The 18,354-nt window shown below is 34.2% G+C and overlaps 2 protein-coding genes and 1 pseudogene across 3 annotated transcripts; 1 reads left to right on the forward strand and 2 right to left on the reverse strand.

Moving 5' to 3' along the window:
• The first annotated feature begins 9,401 nt into the window (after positions 1-9,401).
• Positions 9,402-12,685, forward strand: LOC111389609 (protein CLMP1-like). Its single transcript, XM_023014536.1, has 2 exons — positions 9,402-9,594; positions 9,715-12,685. Exon 2 carries the CDS (start codon positions 9,751-9,753, stop codon positions 12,088-12,090), a length of 2,340 nt encoding a protein of 779 aa, XP_022870304.1. The 5' UTR covers positions 9,402-9,594; positions 9,715-9,750; the 3' UTR covers positions 12,091-12,685.
• Positions 12,686-13,905: 1,220 nt separating this feature from the next.
• On the reverse strand, positions 13,906-14,997 carry LOC111389610 (annotated as a pseudogene).
• Positions 14,998-15,734: 737 nt separating this feature from the next.
• LOC111389607 lies at positions 15,735-17,090 on the reverse strand. Of its 2 annotated transcripts, none has more exons than XM_023014535.1 (2): positions 16,817-17,090; positions 15,735-16,646 (listed from the first exon to the last, which is right to left on the reverse strand). In XM_023014535.1, the coding sequence occupies exon 2, from the start codon at positions 16,586-16,588 to the stop codon at positions 15,941-15,943; it is 648 nt and encodes a 215-aa protein (XP_022870303.1). In that variant the 5' UTR covers positions 16,589-16,646; positions 16,817-17,090; the 3' UTR covers positions 15,735-15,940. The 2 variants fall into 2 exon arrangements, with proteins under 2 accessions (XP_022870303.1, XP_022870302.1); XM_023014534.1 differs by having other exon boundaries at positions 16,813-17,088.
• Between the last annotated feature and the right edge of the window lie 1,264 nt (positions 17,091-18,354).

Consider the following 18,354-nt stretch of genomic DNA (forward strand, 5'->3'; position numbering starts at 1 on the left):
AGGACTTTTTCTGGGCCGAGCCACGGGCGGTTCAAGCTGACGAGCCCGATTGTCATCCCTATCCACACCTCACTCTCTCAGACCACCTCCAGTCAACTCATACACCACAGGTGCTCAATAAGAAGGTAATGATTCAACAAAATAAGACCAAAACATCAATGAATTTTCTAGAATTTCGAGACACGTGTGAACAGGGACTCTCATATCCAATCCAATTGATGGTTTTTCCATTATTCAATCCACAAATTCACATGCACGAACTCATATTCATACTCAGACGACTGTGGGTACCTAATAAGTTGATTCAACTGCTGCCCAATTGCCTCGAAATTCGATCCCCAAAGTAGCGACTAAGGTGATTCTTTGGTGGCCCAAGCAGGCCTCCTCTTGCTTTGTGAGAGCTGAAATGTTGCCCAACGGTAGCTTGATTATTCAAGTCATAGATCACATGAATTGGAAGGAGATTATGAATTTGAGATAGATTAATTTAAGGTGGGGTGTTGGGGAGTGGGGATTGGGGGAATGAATAGTATCTTCTTTATATATTTTTTGGGGGTGGGGATGAGCTGACTTTTTCATTTCCAAGTGTGAGTTTATAAAAGGTTTGGTTCCGTGGATGCAACAAAATGAAGGTTTAGGCTAAATCTGCTTAAAATCGAAAAATTTGATATCGCGGCTACAATTTTCCTTATATTTATTTCATTGTTACAATTATGAATTACATTACCTCGTTACCACAAGTGACTTTCCTATTTCTTTAAGTAAAAAAGAAATTAGTTAATTAATTAATCAAACCTATAAAATATTTGGATTTTTATACAATAATTTTAAATTCTTTTGCAATTGATCAACTTTAAACCTATAAAACATTTGGATTTTTCTACAATAATTTTAAATTCTTTTGCAATTGATCAATTTTATTTACTCAAATGACATGTTTAATATATTTTCCCATGTTTGGTTCCATTAAAAAGTTGTTTGTTGTGTCGCGTATTTATCAGAGTCCATCATGTGCCATATGAAGCAATTGACAGTATCAGTAGTTGACTATTTATAGGCATGTTCGATCAATTTTTTTCCAAAGAATTATCTTAAAAATTCAAAATCAAAATTGAAACAATTCCACGTTGTGAACAACATGAATGTTCCAGCATCGGGGATCAATATTTTGAATTTTCCTGCAGCGATTTAGAAATACTTTGGGTATCTATCATCATCTCATGTAATTTATATGCCTTAAAGGATTATATGGATCTGAGTTTATGAACTTAGATGAGCCACAACATATGTTGTACCATGTAAATGAAAATGATGTATACATATTCAAAGTTTATAATTCTGAATTACATTGAAATGATTGAATATGAAACTACAATTTTTTGTATATTGATATAATTGTTAATATTTAGCACCGGTTTGGTTTAGATAAAAATTAGATTTTTAATATATTTTGATAAAAGTTGATGAAATGTATGATTGAAAATCGTGGATCCCATGAAATATATGTTTAAAATTTATTGTTGATTTTAATTCACTTTTCTAGCTAAATCAAGTAGGGGCTTGTTATAAAAAATATTTAGTTCGACTTAGTTGCTTATTCATTTTTTCTATTTAATATGCAAATAGCAGGTTCATAATTGAGAAAAATTCTGGGTGAAACACCATTGATAGCAATAGAGATATTCACAAAATCGTCTTTCTATCGAATTTGAGGTGGTTGAAATTTGATTTCTTCGCGTTGTTTAAATAGACATGAATTTCACTTGTTTATACCATTCACACGATCATATGTATCCGTTTGAAATATATTGTTTCAATGAAAAAACACATGCAGAGATGAAATTGAAGATGCAAAGCATGTTACATAATCGAATCAAGCACACTTTTGTTCAACACATTTCTTCCCTAACTATAATGAACTTATGAATTGAACCAATATCTGTGATAATACATTGTTTACGAGTCACTTATCGAGATACAAGTTGTAGTTGAGACCCTTTTTTTTTTTTTTTTTTAAATTCAGATAAAAATGTGAATAACTTATATTGATTTTGGCATGTGTTAAAATTATAGTAATATATGCATTGGTTTTCCATGATAATTCAGCAGATTATCGTGGTTCAATTTCAAAGGAGTCTTGAAGCTATAAGTAGTTTTATATCACCAACACCAAGTACTTAAACTTAAGAACATTGTTGAATTGGTTTCTTCAATAGAGTTAAAATTTGACATATTCCTGAATTTTATAGAATGACATTTATGTGTAAAGAGTATTATGGTTTAAAAACAAATAAAATTTAGACAATGCTCTGATACAAATCAACAGAAGTAATAAGTAAAATATAATGTCATTTGACATTTAACGAAGTAAAACACGACAAATCTATACATAAAAATTCAAGTAACTAGTATATGATAACAAAGCACAACGCCAACCACAAATTAGGAACTAGAAAGTGCTATCAAAAAAGTTCGTACGAGCGAGAGAAAATACTAACTCATACTAAACATGTAAGCTTAGGATTCTAGAAGAGCATCTATGAACGTAACAAATATTAACTATTGACCCCTTTTTTGCAATGGTAACGTGGATAACAAATGTCGGGCCCACTCGTGCTTATGTAGCAATTTTCGGCACGTTTTGATCGGGATAACCAATCGGAGGATCTTCGGCTACAAATGAACGTGGGATATGTTCAATTGTACGAGACAAATATATTCGAGCATCGACAATATGGTCAAAAATAATTGCCAATGGACAAATAATCACAAGCAATCTCACCAAAGTAGAAAATGACTCAAACCTAAGCAAATAAAATGAAAAATAAGAGCAGTTTTAATGAGAATTGTTGCATATAAAGTTGTGTGTTTTTTCTCCCTCTCAAAATGTTATTGGAGCCATTATTTATAGTACTCCAACCGACGTGGTGACCTTTGGATCAGAACCACGTTGCCTCATCTCATTAACCAGAACCTCACATTACCCTGCCTAACATTAAATACATTGACAAGGGATCAACCGTCCTATATTTTAAGCTGACATTAATTAATGCAAACGTTATATCAATAAATTTTACAGATACTCTACAGATCCATTTTAAAGGCAGCAAGTGCTTCGACTTTGAGCGGCTCGGTCAGGAAAGAGAGTACTTCTGTTCAAGAGGCTTCAGACAAGGATAGTACTCCGGGCAAAGAGCAGCTTGTTCCTTTATTTTTTTGTATCTTGTTGACTACTAGCTGTTTGTATGTAGTACCTCCACATGGCATTCATGTAGCATTCAGTAAGAGCCTCAGACATGAGGCGTAACATTAACCGTAACATTTGATGGCAGCACTAAGTAGCACATGATTGGTAGGCAAACGATTTTAGAATTTGTAAGCTACATCACAGAATAAATTGTTAAAAAACCTTAATTCATATTTGACCCTTATTTTTTAAAGTTCATTTTTTTCTCAAACTCATTTTCAGTCTTATATTTCATGAAACTCATAAGTTACATCAAATTTTTAATCAAAGATTCCATCATTTTATATCAAAATTTACTATAATCTTATTTTTAACTAAACCAAACACATATTTAATATATGTTTACAAACTTATGGAGAAATATATCGAGATTATAAAATACGGTTATTTGAATATGAAAAAGGCACTAATCACAAGATTCGAGTGATGTTAGGTTATGACTCAAATTCTATGTGATTAGAAAGTTTGATTCATGGAGAAAATCTAGATAATTTTGGTTTGAAAGTCTGAATTGATAAGGGATCAAATTCATCATGGATTGAGAGTTTCATTGGGGAAAAGAACTATGGAATTGATGAAAATATGTGTTAAGAAGCACGCGCTGCAGTGCCACTTGATTTTTATAGCATTTTTTGTTTTCTACGTCATTCAAAACTCCAAGATTGGGTTCCTATATATACTTCACGAGGTGTAGGCTCTTCATAAACTCAACATAACAATTAGATCATTATTATATACATTAGAAACTTGACATAATTGTTTAGATTTAGATTAAGAGAATTAAATCTTGTTTTCTTTGTGATCCGTTATTTTCATATTGCTCATATTATTCTTGTCTTCATTGTTTGTCTCGATTCTCAAAGTGGTATCAAAGCTGAAGGTTTTTTTGCGGGTTCTTGAGAGGTCCAAGTTGTATATTAAAACGAGATTGAAACAAGGACAATGATTTCGAGGATGTCAACTATGAAATTTGAGATTTCGTTTCTGGATGTAATAGTAGATTCTCTTTGTGGTAGATCAAGATGTGCTGGGTTCTTGCTCAATTGAATCTTGATGATGTCTTGTTGGGGATAGAAGAATGTTTACAATAATGACAGCAGAAGAGAAGCAACACAAGGATCAAAAAGCCCTATGATAGATACATCTTCATCTTTCCAATCAAAATTTTCAAGACATGGTAAAGGAGAAAAGTGCCTCTGGGTTGTGGTTGAAATTGGAGCAGCGTTATATGACAAAAAAATTGTCCAATAAGTTACACTTGAAGTGGCGCTTGTATTCTCATCGTTGAAGAAAGGTGGATCTTTGGAAGATTATGTATCAGTGTTCAAGAAAATCGTTGCTGACTTAGAGACCATGGAAGTCAAGTATGATGAAGAAGAATCATGGCTGATATTATTATGTTCATTGTCGCCTTCATATGTGACTTTTAGAGATACAATTTTCTATAGTCGAGATATTCTTACTATTGATGAGGTATATGTTGCTCTTTATTCTAAGAAGATGAAGCATCTAGTCGTCGATTCTAAGGGTCTTGTTATTCGTGAGAGGAAGATGGGTGGTAATGGAAGGGGTAGAGTCAACGATAGAAACATTAATAAAGTCTGTTGATATTGTAACAACAATGGGCACGTGAAAAAGGATTGCTATGAGTGGTAGAACAAGTCTTCTACTATAGATTAAAAGGAACAACAACAAAAATTTGATAATGTCAATTTTGCAGAGAAGACAGTGATGGTGATCTTTTATCAAGTACTAATGGTGACTCCAAATCTGGCAAAGATTGGATTCTTGATTCAACTTGCACCTTGCATATGTGTTCAAACTTGGACTAGTTTTTTTCATATGAAACAATTACAAGGGGTTCCGTGATGATGGAAAATAACAAATCTTGTATAATAGTTAGGATTGATAATGTCAAAATCAAGATGTTTGATGAGATGGTTAGAGCACTTGGTCAGATTCGACATGTTTCAGGTATAAACAGTAATTTAATCTCTTTAAGTACTCTTGATTCAAAAGGGCACATGTATTCCAGTGGATGTGGAGTTTTGAAAGTGAAAAGGAGTGCCAGGGTTGTGTTAAAGTAAGGAGAAAGTCCCGATTATATATGTTAGAAGGTTTAGCGGTTACTGTAGATATAACTATAGCTTATAGATCAATAAGCAATGACTCGAATAGAGTTGGTTGTGACTGGATTGTTCGTGGTTATTCAAAGAATAATATTAGGGAATCTTCCTGTAGCTCAGGTGAAGCTGGTTGTGACTTTTTTGATCATGGTGTTCGTAGTGATTCGAGCATGTTTGGCAACTCAAGTAGAGTTGATGTTGCTCGTAGTTATTAAAGCAAGTTGTTTGACTTAGCTGGAGCTTAAAGTGAACGGGATGATTTAAGTAAGAATGGTATGTAAGGTAGTTCTGCTGGTAAGTAGGACTTGAATTTAGTTCACAGTTGCTAAGTATGCGTGACAGGGGCATGGTATACTAAAAAGGGACATGGTGGAAGAGTTGGAGAATTACTTGAAGACTGAAGACGCAATTCCTTGCTATGGAATTTGTGTTGAGGGATTTGTTAGGTTGTGACTCAAATTCCACGTGATTTGGATGTTTGATTCATGGAGGAAGCCTAGATAATTTTGGTTTAGAAGTTCGGATTGATTAAAGACCAAATTTCATCATGGATTGAGAGTTGATTAGGAAATGACATTAGAATGGATGAAAAAGTGTTTTGGAAGTATTGAGATAGAGAAAGAGCGTCTAAGCGCAAATAGATGCATTGGGTAGGCGCCACCTGACAAGAAGGAAAGGTTTTCTTGTTGATTTCTACCGCGTTTTTTGTGCTCTTTATAAACTCAACATAATAATCAGATCATTGTTGTATCTATTAGAAACTTGACAGAATTGTTTTTAGATTTAGATTGAGAGAATTAAATCTTGAAAACACAATTTTAGTTTCTTGATATATGAAATTCTCATACTCTTCTACATAAATTTTGTTTTCTTTGTAATCCATTATTTTCATATTACTTATATTATTCTCGTCTTTATTATTCGACTCAATTCTTAATAAGTGAATATATTGAGAAATTATGTAATTTATATACGAATGGATAGAATAGTCTATGAGCAAGATGGTGAAGATGAAGGTTTAGTTTTTATAAATAAGAAAGTAATTTATCTTGAATTTTAAGTAAAATTATTTAATTCAATATATTGATTCGAGTCTGGAGTGAAAATTTTATTATTTAAGTGAGGTTACTAAGCCTTCATTTAGCAACCAATTTATAAATAAAAAATAAAAAAATAAAAGGAATTTAGACCAAATTAAATACTAACCCCTATTTGGTGGGGATTAAAATCAGATTTTTAGCAAATTTTTATAAAGGTTGATGAAATATACGGTTGAAAATTTGTGAGTCTTATGAAATATGTAGTTAAAATTAATTGTTGATTTTAAGTTATATTAAAACTTGAATTTTAATTCCTACCAATAGAGGCTAATTTTAACCACACTCATAATTATTATTTATTTATTATCCATAAAATTTGCATAATTTATCACTATTTTTCTTTATAAACAATTTATAAATTTGTTAAATTTATTTAGTCCCTATTTATTTTCATTTAAAATAAATTTCTTTAATTCTCATACCCGTTTTCAATCACATACTTTTCCCTTCTTTTTGATCACGCGTTTTTTTTTAAATTACTATTCAAAATTTTATTTTTTTCTCAATAATAACCATTAAACAGGAGCTTAATGAGGTTTTAATGTAAAATTTACTACCCACAATGCAAACGTTTACATGACTAATAAGGTACGCAGCCAATATTCATTATGGTCATGTTTGGGCCCTATTTTATTTATTTTTTATTTAAGAATGAGTTTTGTAATAATGATGTTTTGAAGAATGTGTGTGTTTAAAAAATATGAAAATGTTTTAAGTTTACATATTTAAAATTATTTATTGGAATAACGTGTGATGAAAAATGAGTTTAAAAATGCATTTTTGTGTAATAGGCTAGGCTTATTAATACTATATGTATATAATTATTTACAGATTCATGTAGAAATAAATGACATGACATTGAGCTCAAATTTAATGTGATTTTGGGAGAAATTGTATTTTAAAATTGTGATTTTTTATATGTGTGGTTAAAAGATAAGGAAATTTTTTAAGTTTACGTTTAATATAATTTTGGAAACAGTACGCAGCTACTACACTATAAGAATCACATTTCACCTCTAACAATCTTACAAAATACTTTCTTAGATCATATGGCAATTCCAATTAATGATATATAATAATATATATATCCATTATATTTATTTCTCTTTATATATTATAATTTATACATATATACCATTGGCATAAATTATATTCTCCACCAAACCCTACGCAGTCCAACCCAATTTTAATGAACTTTCCAGGGAACATCTCCACCTTCATAAATTCAAAATCTCTCTCTCTCTCTCTCTACACACACACACACACACACATATTTACAAATACAAATAGCTTTGCAGGTAATGGCAACAGTGATGAGATCTCAACTATGTTAAGGAAATAAATCTGCGTGATGAAGGTGATGGTGCATTGCAGGTGATGATAGTGCATTGGAGTTAATATGTATAGTAGCGGTGGTGGTCAGCTGATAGCAACATTTTGGATACTATGTAATTCAGTAGTGGTACATTGTAGGTGATTAGATTTGTAACTAATTGTGTTATCTGTGATCAAATTTATTATTTATGAACAGAAGTGTTATCTATGACCAATTTTATCTTCAATGTGATTGGGTGGGACCAGCTCAGTCTAATTTGTGTATGTAACCAAATTACTGACATGTGTTATCTATGACCAAATTTGTCTTTAGTATGATTATCTGTGACTATGTTGATCTAATTTATAATTTTATGTAACCAAGTTACTATTAATTTGATCGCATACAGTCATAATTATAATGAAGAAAGACTTTGTCACAACCGATCACAATTGACACAAACAATCTTGGTCACAATCAATCACGATTAACTCAAACTTAGTCGTAGAGGTTCATAGTTCACATATAAATGGTCAACACCATTGACATCACTATTGGTATCACCACCCTACCACCAGATCACACAACATCACACAACCATTATAAATTATATTTGACCAACTTATAAACTTTAAAAATCTTGACCAAACATACTCAAAGATAATTGGGATGTGAAACCAAACAAGGTGAAGAGGCAAAAAGAGATGAGATAAATACAGTTGATTTATTACTAAAACACGAAATGGTACATCACAAGTTGTATAGTCTTTGAGATACAGTGGCATTTCATTGCTCGTGATACAAAATTGAAGGAAAAGCAAGGAAATAATCACAATCAGGGGTGAATCAAAGGATTTACTACAAATGAAATACAATCAGCGCCTATTACTTGGGATTGTAATCTAAAATAAACTATATGTGGAAGTCAATATTAGCCATCATCATCGGCATCATCACTACCAACATCACCATCAATACTACCATTCCACCACCGCCATCGCCAATCACCATCCTAACATATTACTCCAAAGCAAATCGAGTCGCCTCAGCCCAACAATGGCCTCACATCGTAGCTGTGTTCTTGCAGTGGTGATGTCCAATTTTTTTCTTGCAAGGCCATCGTTGGAGAAAATTTTCTTCTTCCTTTAGTTGTTAGAGCTATTTTCGAGATTTTTAAGGGGAGAGAAATTGTGAGATGTGGATTCAATAAATGTTAAATAAATAATTAATCCTTGATTTGTGAAAAGAGAAGATTTGATATTTGAAATGTATATTTAAAATGGGTTACGGGTAATTTTTTTATTATTTTATTAAAAAATGTGTAGATAAAAAAAAGAAAAAAAATATATTTTTTGGAGAGCCCTAATAGGCTAAAATTTAATTAATTTCTTTTTTTCTCTCTCTCTCAAATCGTTTTTTTTTCCTCTTTCTCTTTGTTTCGAATAATCTCTAAATGTAAATTTTTTTTTTTAATTGAATTGGTACAAATAGACAACTGTCTTCCCATAATTTACTATTGCCAAAAATTATTTTTAACAATAGTCAATTACATGAAAATAACTGTTTTTATGTACAAATTCTGTAAAAAAAATCTGTAGTAGATTCTTCTTCTTTTTGCATTAATTTTACGATCTAGGTTTTCAAACTCAACTCACCACCCGAAACCCCATCTTTCACGACTCTTCCCCTTCATCTTTATATAAGAGCCTTTTCGTCTGATTAGTGTTTTTCCAAATTTGTTTCTGGGTCTCCAGAATTCAATCGAGAAATCTCGAATAATTCATATAAGGTATTAAGTTCATACTTGTAAGTACCTTCTTCTTCCTTTGTTCCGTTTCCCGAATTTTAGGAAATATTTTAATCTATACTGAAAAGTTTGTCCGAATTGAGTTCAGTGTTTGTAAATTTTTTTTTTTCTTTGCTTAGAATAAACTTTGAATCTTGGGAGGGTTTGAGAATCATATGGGGAAATCTGGGGGTAAGAAAAAGAAGAGTGATGCTAACCAAAGCCAGAAGGTATCTGGGATAGATAATAATTCCACCCCTATTGTTAATGGAGGTGTTGATTTGGATTCCTCTATTTTCTTGAAAAGAGCCCATGAGCGAAAAGAAGAGGGAAATAAAAGGTTTCAGGCTAAGGATTATATTGGTGCTCTTCAGCAATATGAGAATGCCCTCAAAGTTACCCCAAAAATGCACCCAGATCGAGCTGTATTCCATAGTAACAGGGCAGCTTGTTTGATGCAAATGAAGCCTATAGATTATGATACTGTGATATCTGAGTGTGCCATGGCACTTCAGGTACAGCCTCAGTTTGTCCGGGCCCTTCTAAGAAGGGCTCGTGCATTTGAGGCTATTGGTAAGTATGAAATGGCTACGCAAGATGTGCAAGCGCTGCTGGTTTCTGATCCAAATAATCAAGATGCCTTAGAGATATCAGGGCGATTGAGGATGGTACTTGGCCCACGTCAAGAGGCCCAGCAGGATCTCCAGAGCCGTCCTTCACCAGCTGCTCTTGGGGCCTCTGCCGTTGGGGCACCAATAGCTGGCCTTGGATCTTGTTTGTCAGCCAGATCTGTGCCTAAGAAGCAGGCATCTGCTGTACCAGCTACTAGTAGTAAGTCAGAAAAGCTTTATCCAATACCACATACTGAGAATGGTCCTGAGACGAAGGCCCAATTACCGCAAGTTGTCTTGAAGCCTTCAAATAGTTCTTCAAAACCCTATACAAATGCTAATAAGGACAACCAAAAGGAACGGTCAAGTTCTTCATCATCGTCGATTCTCATTCCTGGGCTAGCTGCTGGGGCTGTGTCTCAATGGAGGTCGCTGAAGCTTGTATATGATCATGACATAAGGCTTGCTCAAATGCCAGTGAACTGTAGCTTTCGAGTTTTGAGGGAGATAGTTGGCAAACGTTTTCCTATGTCGAAATCAGTACTGATTAAATATAAGGACAATGATGGTGACTTGGTGACGATAACAGGTACAAATGAACTTAGAATTGCAGAGTCCTGTGTCGACAACCTTATTCCAAAACACCCTGACAAAGATAAAGGAGACTCCGTTGGGATGTTGAGATTGCATGTCGTTGAGGTGAGCCCAGAGCAAGAGCCTCCTGTGTTGGAAGAGGAAGAAGAGAAGCCTCTCGAGAGTGAAGGAACTAAAGGAGATGAGAGTGTATCACAATCTTTGACCGGTGATTCTGCTTTGGAAGCTTTAGATGCTGAGATTGATAAGGCCGAAAAGACAATTCTGAAGGGGAAAACTGGAAAACCAGAGGACCTTGCATGCAAGGAGGTGGAGATGGATGATTGGCTATTTGAGTTTGCACAGCTATTCCGTAGCCACGTTGGCATTGATCCTGACACTCATGTAGATCTGCATGAGCTCGGGATGGAACTATGTTCCGAAGCCCTTGAGGAAACAGTTACAAGTGAAGCAGCCCAAAGCCTTTTCGACAAGGCTGCTCTGAAGTTTCAGGAGGTGGCTGCTTTGGCTTTTTTCAATTGGGGAAATGTTCATATGTGTGAAGCAAGGAAACGGATTCCAATTGATGAATCAGCTTCAAAGGAATTGATGGCTATTCAGCTACAAACTACATATGACTGGGTAAGAGAAAAATACTCTCTTGCCAGAGAGAAATATGAGGAGGCAGTCTTGATCAAACCAGATTTTTATGAAGGTTTGTTGGCACTGGGGCAGCAACAATTTGAAATGGCAAAACTTCATTGGTCCTTTGTATTGGCCAAAAAAGAAGATCTGTCGAACTGGGATCCTGCCAAGACTATTGAACTTTTTGACAGTGCAGAGATTAAACTGAAAGCAGCAACTGAAATGTGGGAAAAGCTGGAAGAGCAGAGAGCAAAAGAATTGAAGGGTCCTAATATGAATAAGAAGGATGAACTGTCAAGGAGAAGGAAGAAGCAGGGTAGTGATGCGGAAGGCGATTCCTTGGCAGTAGGTGGTCAAGGCGAAATTTCAGCCGAAGAAGCGGCAGAGCAAGCTGCTGTTATGAGATCTCAAATCCATCTATTTTGGGGGAACATGCTTTTTGAGAGATCTCAGGTCGAATGTAAATTGGGCTTGCCAGGTTGGAAGACGAACCTGGATACCGCAGTCAAGCGATTTAAACTTGCTGGGGCCTCCCAAGCTGACATCTTAACAGTTCTGAAAAATCATTGTTCTAACGTGGAATCTGCGGAAAAGAATCAGAAAAAGATTGAGGAACTGAATATAGAAATGGCTGATAAAGGAGATGGTGAAAGTGTAGTCTGTCACATTTCTGGGGGAGTAATATGATTTTAGGCATTGCCTTGGGTGATGCCTTACAATTTCTTGTGTTTCGATTGGAAAAAAGCGCCTTCTATATGCAGAATACTAGAGAAAAATGTTCTATCATGCCTTTGAAGAAGAAAATTGACTACCCCTGTAACCTCTTGACTATCAAGCTGATTCTAATTTTTTGCTTTGAACTTTTGCCCAAATTTATGTCTGTTTCATCAATTACATGAAACCGAAGATCTTTCTTAGAAGAGAAAAAAGAAATTGCTGAGCCACACCATTCTTTAACTATATATGTGGCTTAATTTTTGGATCTCTTTTCAAATGAAAAGCAGAATTATGATATTTTCACCTACCCGATATCTAGAAAGATGCCATGTTGATTCCATGAATTACTTGGAAAACCTCCTAAGATCCACCAATCTGGAAAAGAGATGAATTTAGATGTTCAAACGTTAAATTGTTTTGCACATGGATTATTATGAAATTCCTCATTATTACATCAAAGATTATCCTGCTCATCGAAAAATGAGATTGTAGTTGAATGATGACATATTTTGTTTTTGTCATTATGCTTTTTTATGATTCAGTAAATATTGTGTAGTTCTTTGGATATTAGTGTTCTGCTCTCATTTCTGCCATTGAATATCTTCATTTTATCTTCTCAATTTGGTGCATATAAGCCTCATTTGGTCAGATAAATGTGATTTGGATTAAGTTGGCGAGGTCGTGAAATGAGATTGTAGTTGAATGATGACATATTTTGTTTTTGTCATTATGCTTTTTTATGATTCAGTAAATATTGTGTAGTTCTTTGGATATTAGTGTTCTGCTCTCATTTCTGCCATTGAATATCTTCATTTTATCTTCTCAATTTGGTGCATATAAGCCTCATTTGGTCAGATAAATGTGATTTGGATTAAGTTGGCGAGGTCGTACTGCCATGATCGTATAAGTAGAAATTTACTGAATTATTCTTGACGTTTTTGGTTTTTTGCTCACGGTACAAGGAAGAGGATATTGCTGCTATCTTCAGTTGAATGCAATGAAATAGTTAATCTCTCAAGTGTTTTGATTTGACCTGCATGAAAAAGCAATATATTATGACCGTGTCAGGTATGGAAATTTTATATGCTATGCCCTTTCTTGCTTGCATCTTAAACCCTTTTGCTAGAAAGAAGAGGTTCAAAATAGTATGTGGGGGTGGAATTTCTCCTAACAATCTTCAAATTTACATGGGAGGTTTTTGACGTATAGAGGGTGTTTGGGAGCCATTTTTATGTAAAAATACATTTTGGAATAGTAAATTGATGGGAAATGCGTGGTTGAAAAATAAGGAAAAGTTTTTGATTTACGTGTAATATTATTTTAATGAAGAATGTGTGGTTGAAAAGAATAGAGAGAAAAATGCATTTTGAAAAAAATGAGTACGAAACAGGGCCATATAGTCATCAAATTTCTTTAGTCCCTCTATTTTTTTCTTACTGTTTACTCATTGCTTTTAATTTATATTTTGACATAATTCTATGCATTTATTTGGAAATTGACTAGAAAGCTATCACTTGATCTGGCATTTTGTGGTTCACTCAATCCGCATTTCTTATGCATGCGTGAGTAATTACACCCTTACTAGACTACTAGTAGTAGTGCCGAAGGAGGGGAATTGTTCCCTTAATCACTAAGATTTGTGGGATCTGTTAGAACATCAATTGTTATACAGAATGATAATCTAGTGGCATTTTCCCATTTCAGTAAATCATATGATTGTAACTATTCAACCTCTTAATTAACTTTCTTCCTGAAATATTCTTTACATATTGGTCTTTTGCCATACGAATTTGTTGTCCCAACAGAAATTCCTTCATCTCAATAGATTTCTTCAAACAAGAAAATATCGTTCATACTTTATTTACCCACACAAGATCTCTTCAATACCAGCAGTGAATTTATCATCGTACAAGCACCATAAAATAGAACAAACCATGCACACACTAAGGCAGGTTCCTCGGCCTGGAATTTGAGGCCAGCATAAAGCTTCATGTAGTCTTCAAACACAAATTGTGGGTACATTTCTTTACTCTTTCTCTACTAAGGCTGGTGCTGGATAGATTACAGCATCGCTTGCAGGATTGTAGAATGACGCAAGTGACATTCTGTTCCCATCAGTTTGTGTGATTGCTCTGTGCATCACACCTGTATTTTCCATTCGTGATCGCCTCACAAAGGATGTAGATTCAAGTTAGAAATCATAGCTTGATATTTTGTAGGATCACGAACCAATTGATATTCTCCTCATAGCTTTGATAATTTGTAGGATCACGATCCAATTTGATATTCTCCCTTGAGAGATAGTGTGAAGAATTGGAATGGATAAGATTGACTCATAGGGACTTAGACTGCATAAAGGTATATGCCTCAAGTTGATCGCCGATGTTTATGAATGACGATGGAGTGATGCATGGGTAGCACGTCGACCCATTCCCTATCTTGGAGTAGCTGAAGGCCATTGGCCTTGTTGTCCTGGAAGAGCAGGATTATGCCACGGGCATTTGTGCGTGGCAGAAAGGCCTTTTATCAGTTCTGGCCAGGGAATCCGGGGTAGTTGCTGACTTTTCTGCCAAAAAATAGGTCCTTCTGAGTTATAGAATGCCTTCTTGAGATAACCTTTCTCTAGTCCAAGATTCTCATCTAGCAAATCCAGAAGTTCAGCCAGTTTCTCCAATTTCCTTGCAATTTTCTCATAACCTTCCTGTTATCATTCATAATGAACCCCAAAAAAATTCATCAAGAAGTTGAAAAACACATGACGTGCATTTTGACAATTTCAAGTCCTTTGCTACTCGCCATTTCCGTAAATCCTTGTTCCATATATTTCTTGTAATGTTCCTTGTTGTCAAACACTTGTTCCATACATTTCTTGTACTGTTCCTTTTTGGCATGTTTGACGAGAGTATTGAACATTAGTAATAAAAATTTGTCTTACAGAGTTACCTCAAAGAAGCCCCTCAAAAACTGTCTCCATGTCTCCATGTTATTAACTGGGAACGTTGCCCATCTCTCTCTCTCTCTCTCTCTCTCTATAACTATGTGTGTATCTTTTGAGTAAGTGAATCACTCACCGTAGGGACAGTCATCTTCATCCATGCAATTTCAAAATTTTGACTTCATCATGATTACAGTTAATCCCCATCTCTAATAATTTTCTTCAACGATCCTAGAAAACTGCAGATTATACCCGAAAGACGTGCATTTCTTCCTTGCAAGCACTCAATTGTGATATTTGCTTGTGATGCTTGTTAATGATCTCGTTCCATGTCCTTATTAAATTCATGATTTGAGGTATGCTTTTTATTACCATCGGTGTTAAAATCAGTCTATGTAGCCCACTCATCTTTCATTTAATCTATTATTTAGGGTTACCTAAACTGAGGTTGTAGCTGCAGTGGGCTACACAGCAGTACTCAATTTTAATAAAACACGCGTCTCAAATTCAAAACAGAATTCATAAATATAAATTTAGAATTAAATGACCTGATAGATCTATTTGTATTATCAATTGCACCTGGTGACAGACTGATAAAATAAGATAAAATAAATAAATAAATGCAGTATGATGTAGATGCCTAGAAATTGAGAACTTGGGGGAAAACACAGTTCCTTTATCTGGTAAAAGAAGTTTTTTGTTATTCGATAATAATCACAAGATGAAAACTTAATACTTTATTGTATTTCCACAAGATTTCTCCTGTTACAGTATCAATCAATTCGGACTTAAAATTCGTACGAGTGAATTCCACATTGCCATAAAATTCATGACCATAGTTTGATTCAAATCTATCACAAACCTCAAGAATCAATCTGGCTGATCTCAGTAAATATCGAGAATTTCGAGAATCAAACGGTTGCAAAGGGGACAAGTACCTCGATTCAACCACAACTCTCTTGAACAAATTCTGCAAAAAGTGTGCCCACATGGTATAAATGCTGCATCTTTTTTCCTTCCCATGCACACGCAGCACACTGAATCACCACATCGACCTTCTAGTCGTCCTCCTGTTTCCTCTTTCTTCACCTCTTCATCCCAGCCATCCGTTTCTTCCAGTAGTCTCATCAACGACACTCGGAATGAGGTCCTAGGTGCGGTTCCTGCAGTTCCATCGTACCATTCATTGTTACTGGGCCTTTCTGGGCTTGGGCCTGGGTCAATGCCTCCATTATCCGAATCTAGCGCTGCCCTGAGGTGGCGTTCCGCGGCCAAAGCTGCCGCCAAGTTCATCCCTGACACCGCCGGAGAATGACTGATGCACTCGGGGGTTACCTCGTTTTCCGGAGGCGCGTGGTTTACACTTATTACTTCAATTTGTGGTTCATTTGGGCCATACTCTTGTTCATCGTCATCACGTTCACTTACGGAGGTTGGGCGGAGGCCCCATGTGCTTCCACAGCACCCAATATTCTTCAATCCTAGCCGTTCAGCTAGAGTCTTTCTTCTGATCACGCGACCAAAGCCGTCCATTCTCTCTCTCAATGGCTCCGCTATAGTTCTTGCTCCTCTCTCTATTTCTACTCTTGCCCTGAAATCCAAACCCCAAAGTTTCACCTATTTGGTCCATTCTTTAACATATGAATTCGGATTCACACAGAAACATGCATGCATATGTGTGTGTGCGCGCGCGCGTGCGAGAGAGATATATTATGAAATTAATGCTTAGTTAAAATGGTGGTAAAGAGAAAACATACCTACAGAAAATAAATGAGTGAGAGGTTAACCCATCGAAATCTCTTGAGTTACAAAAGAAATGAGCAATCCCATAATTTCCGATTCAAAAGTGAATTCACAAAAAGAGGATTAATATGAAAGGAAGGGGTAGTGGTCCAGAAAATAAAAATGCTGGGTTTTACTTTTGTGCGATTTCATTGACAGATGTAGAGAGAGAGAGAGAGAGAAGGAAAGGCAGAAAGGAATATATTGTTGAAGATTAAACAGAAAAATGACAAAAAAGAAGAAAAAAGAACAATTTGTGGGACTCACAATTTTAGTTTCTTGATATATGAAATTCTCATACTCTTCTACATAAATTTTGTTTTCTTTGTAATCCATTATTTTCATATTACTTATATTATTCTCGTCTTTATTATTCGACTCAATTCTTAATAAGATGGTGAAGATGAAGGTTTAGTTTTTATAAATAAGAAAGTAATTTATCTTGAATTTTAAGTAAAATTATTTAATTCAATATATTGATTCGAGTCTGGAGTGAAAATTTTATTATTTAAGTGAGGTTACTAAGCCTTCATTTAGCAACCAATTTATAAATAAAAAATAAAAAAATAAAAGGAATTTAGACCAAATTAAATACTAACCCCTATTTGGTGGGGATTAAAATCAGATTTTTAGTAAATTTTTATAAAGGTTGATGAAATATACGGTTGAAAACTTGTGAGTCTTATGAAATATGTAGTTAAAATTAATTGTTGATTTTAAGTTATATTAAAACTTGAATTTTAATTCCTACCAATAGAGGCTAATTTTAACCACACTCATAATTATTATTTATTTATTATCCATAAAATTTGCATAATTTATCACTATTTTTCTTTATAAACAATTTATAAAATTGTTAAATTTATTTAGTCCCTATTTATTTTCATTTAAAATAAATTTCTTTAATTCTCATACCCGTTTTCAATCACATACTTTTCCCTTCTTTTTGATCACGCGTTTTTTTTTAAATTACTATTCAAAATTTTATTTTTTTCTCAATAATAACCATTAAACAGGAGCTTAATGAGGTTTTAATGTAAAATTTACTACCCACAATGCAAACGTTTACATGACTAATAAGGTACGCAGCCAATATTCATTATGTTCGTGTTTGGGCCCTATTTTATTTATTTTTTATTTAAGAATGAGTTTTGTAATAATGATGTTTTGAAGAATGTGTGTGTTTAAAAAATATGAAAATGTTTTAAGTTTACATATTTAAAATTATTTATTGGAATAACGTGTGATGAAAAATGAGTTTAAAAATGCATTTTTGTGTAATAGGCTAGGCTTATTAATACTATATGTATATAATTATTTACAGATTCATGTAGAAATAAATGACATGACATTGAGCTCAAATTTAATGTGATTTTGGGAGAAATTGTATTTTAAAATTGTGATTTTTTATATGTGTGGTTAAAAGATAAGGAAATTTTTTAAGTTTACGTTTAATATAATTTTGGAAACAGTACGCAGCTACTACACTATAAGAATCACATTTCACCTCTAACAAT

Source organism: Olea europaea, unplaced genomic scaffold, assembly GCF_002742605.1.
Source record: "Olea europaea var. sylvestris unplaced genomic scaffold, O_europaea_v1 scaffold601, whole genome shotgun sequence".
NCBI lineage: Eukaryota > Viridiplantae > Streptophyta > Magnoliopsida > Lamiales > Oleaceae > Olea > Olea europaea.

Excerpts from the sequence above, each read along its gene's own strand:
- LOC111389609 (XM_023014536.1), top strand. The coding sequence starts at position 9,751 with ATGGGGAAATCTGGGGGTAAGAAAAAGAAGAGTGATGCTAACCAAAGC.
- LOC111389607 (XM_023014535.1), bottom strand. The coding sequence starts at position 16,588 with ATGGACGGCTTTGGTCGCGTGATCAGAAGAAAGACTCTAGCTGAACGG.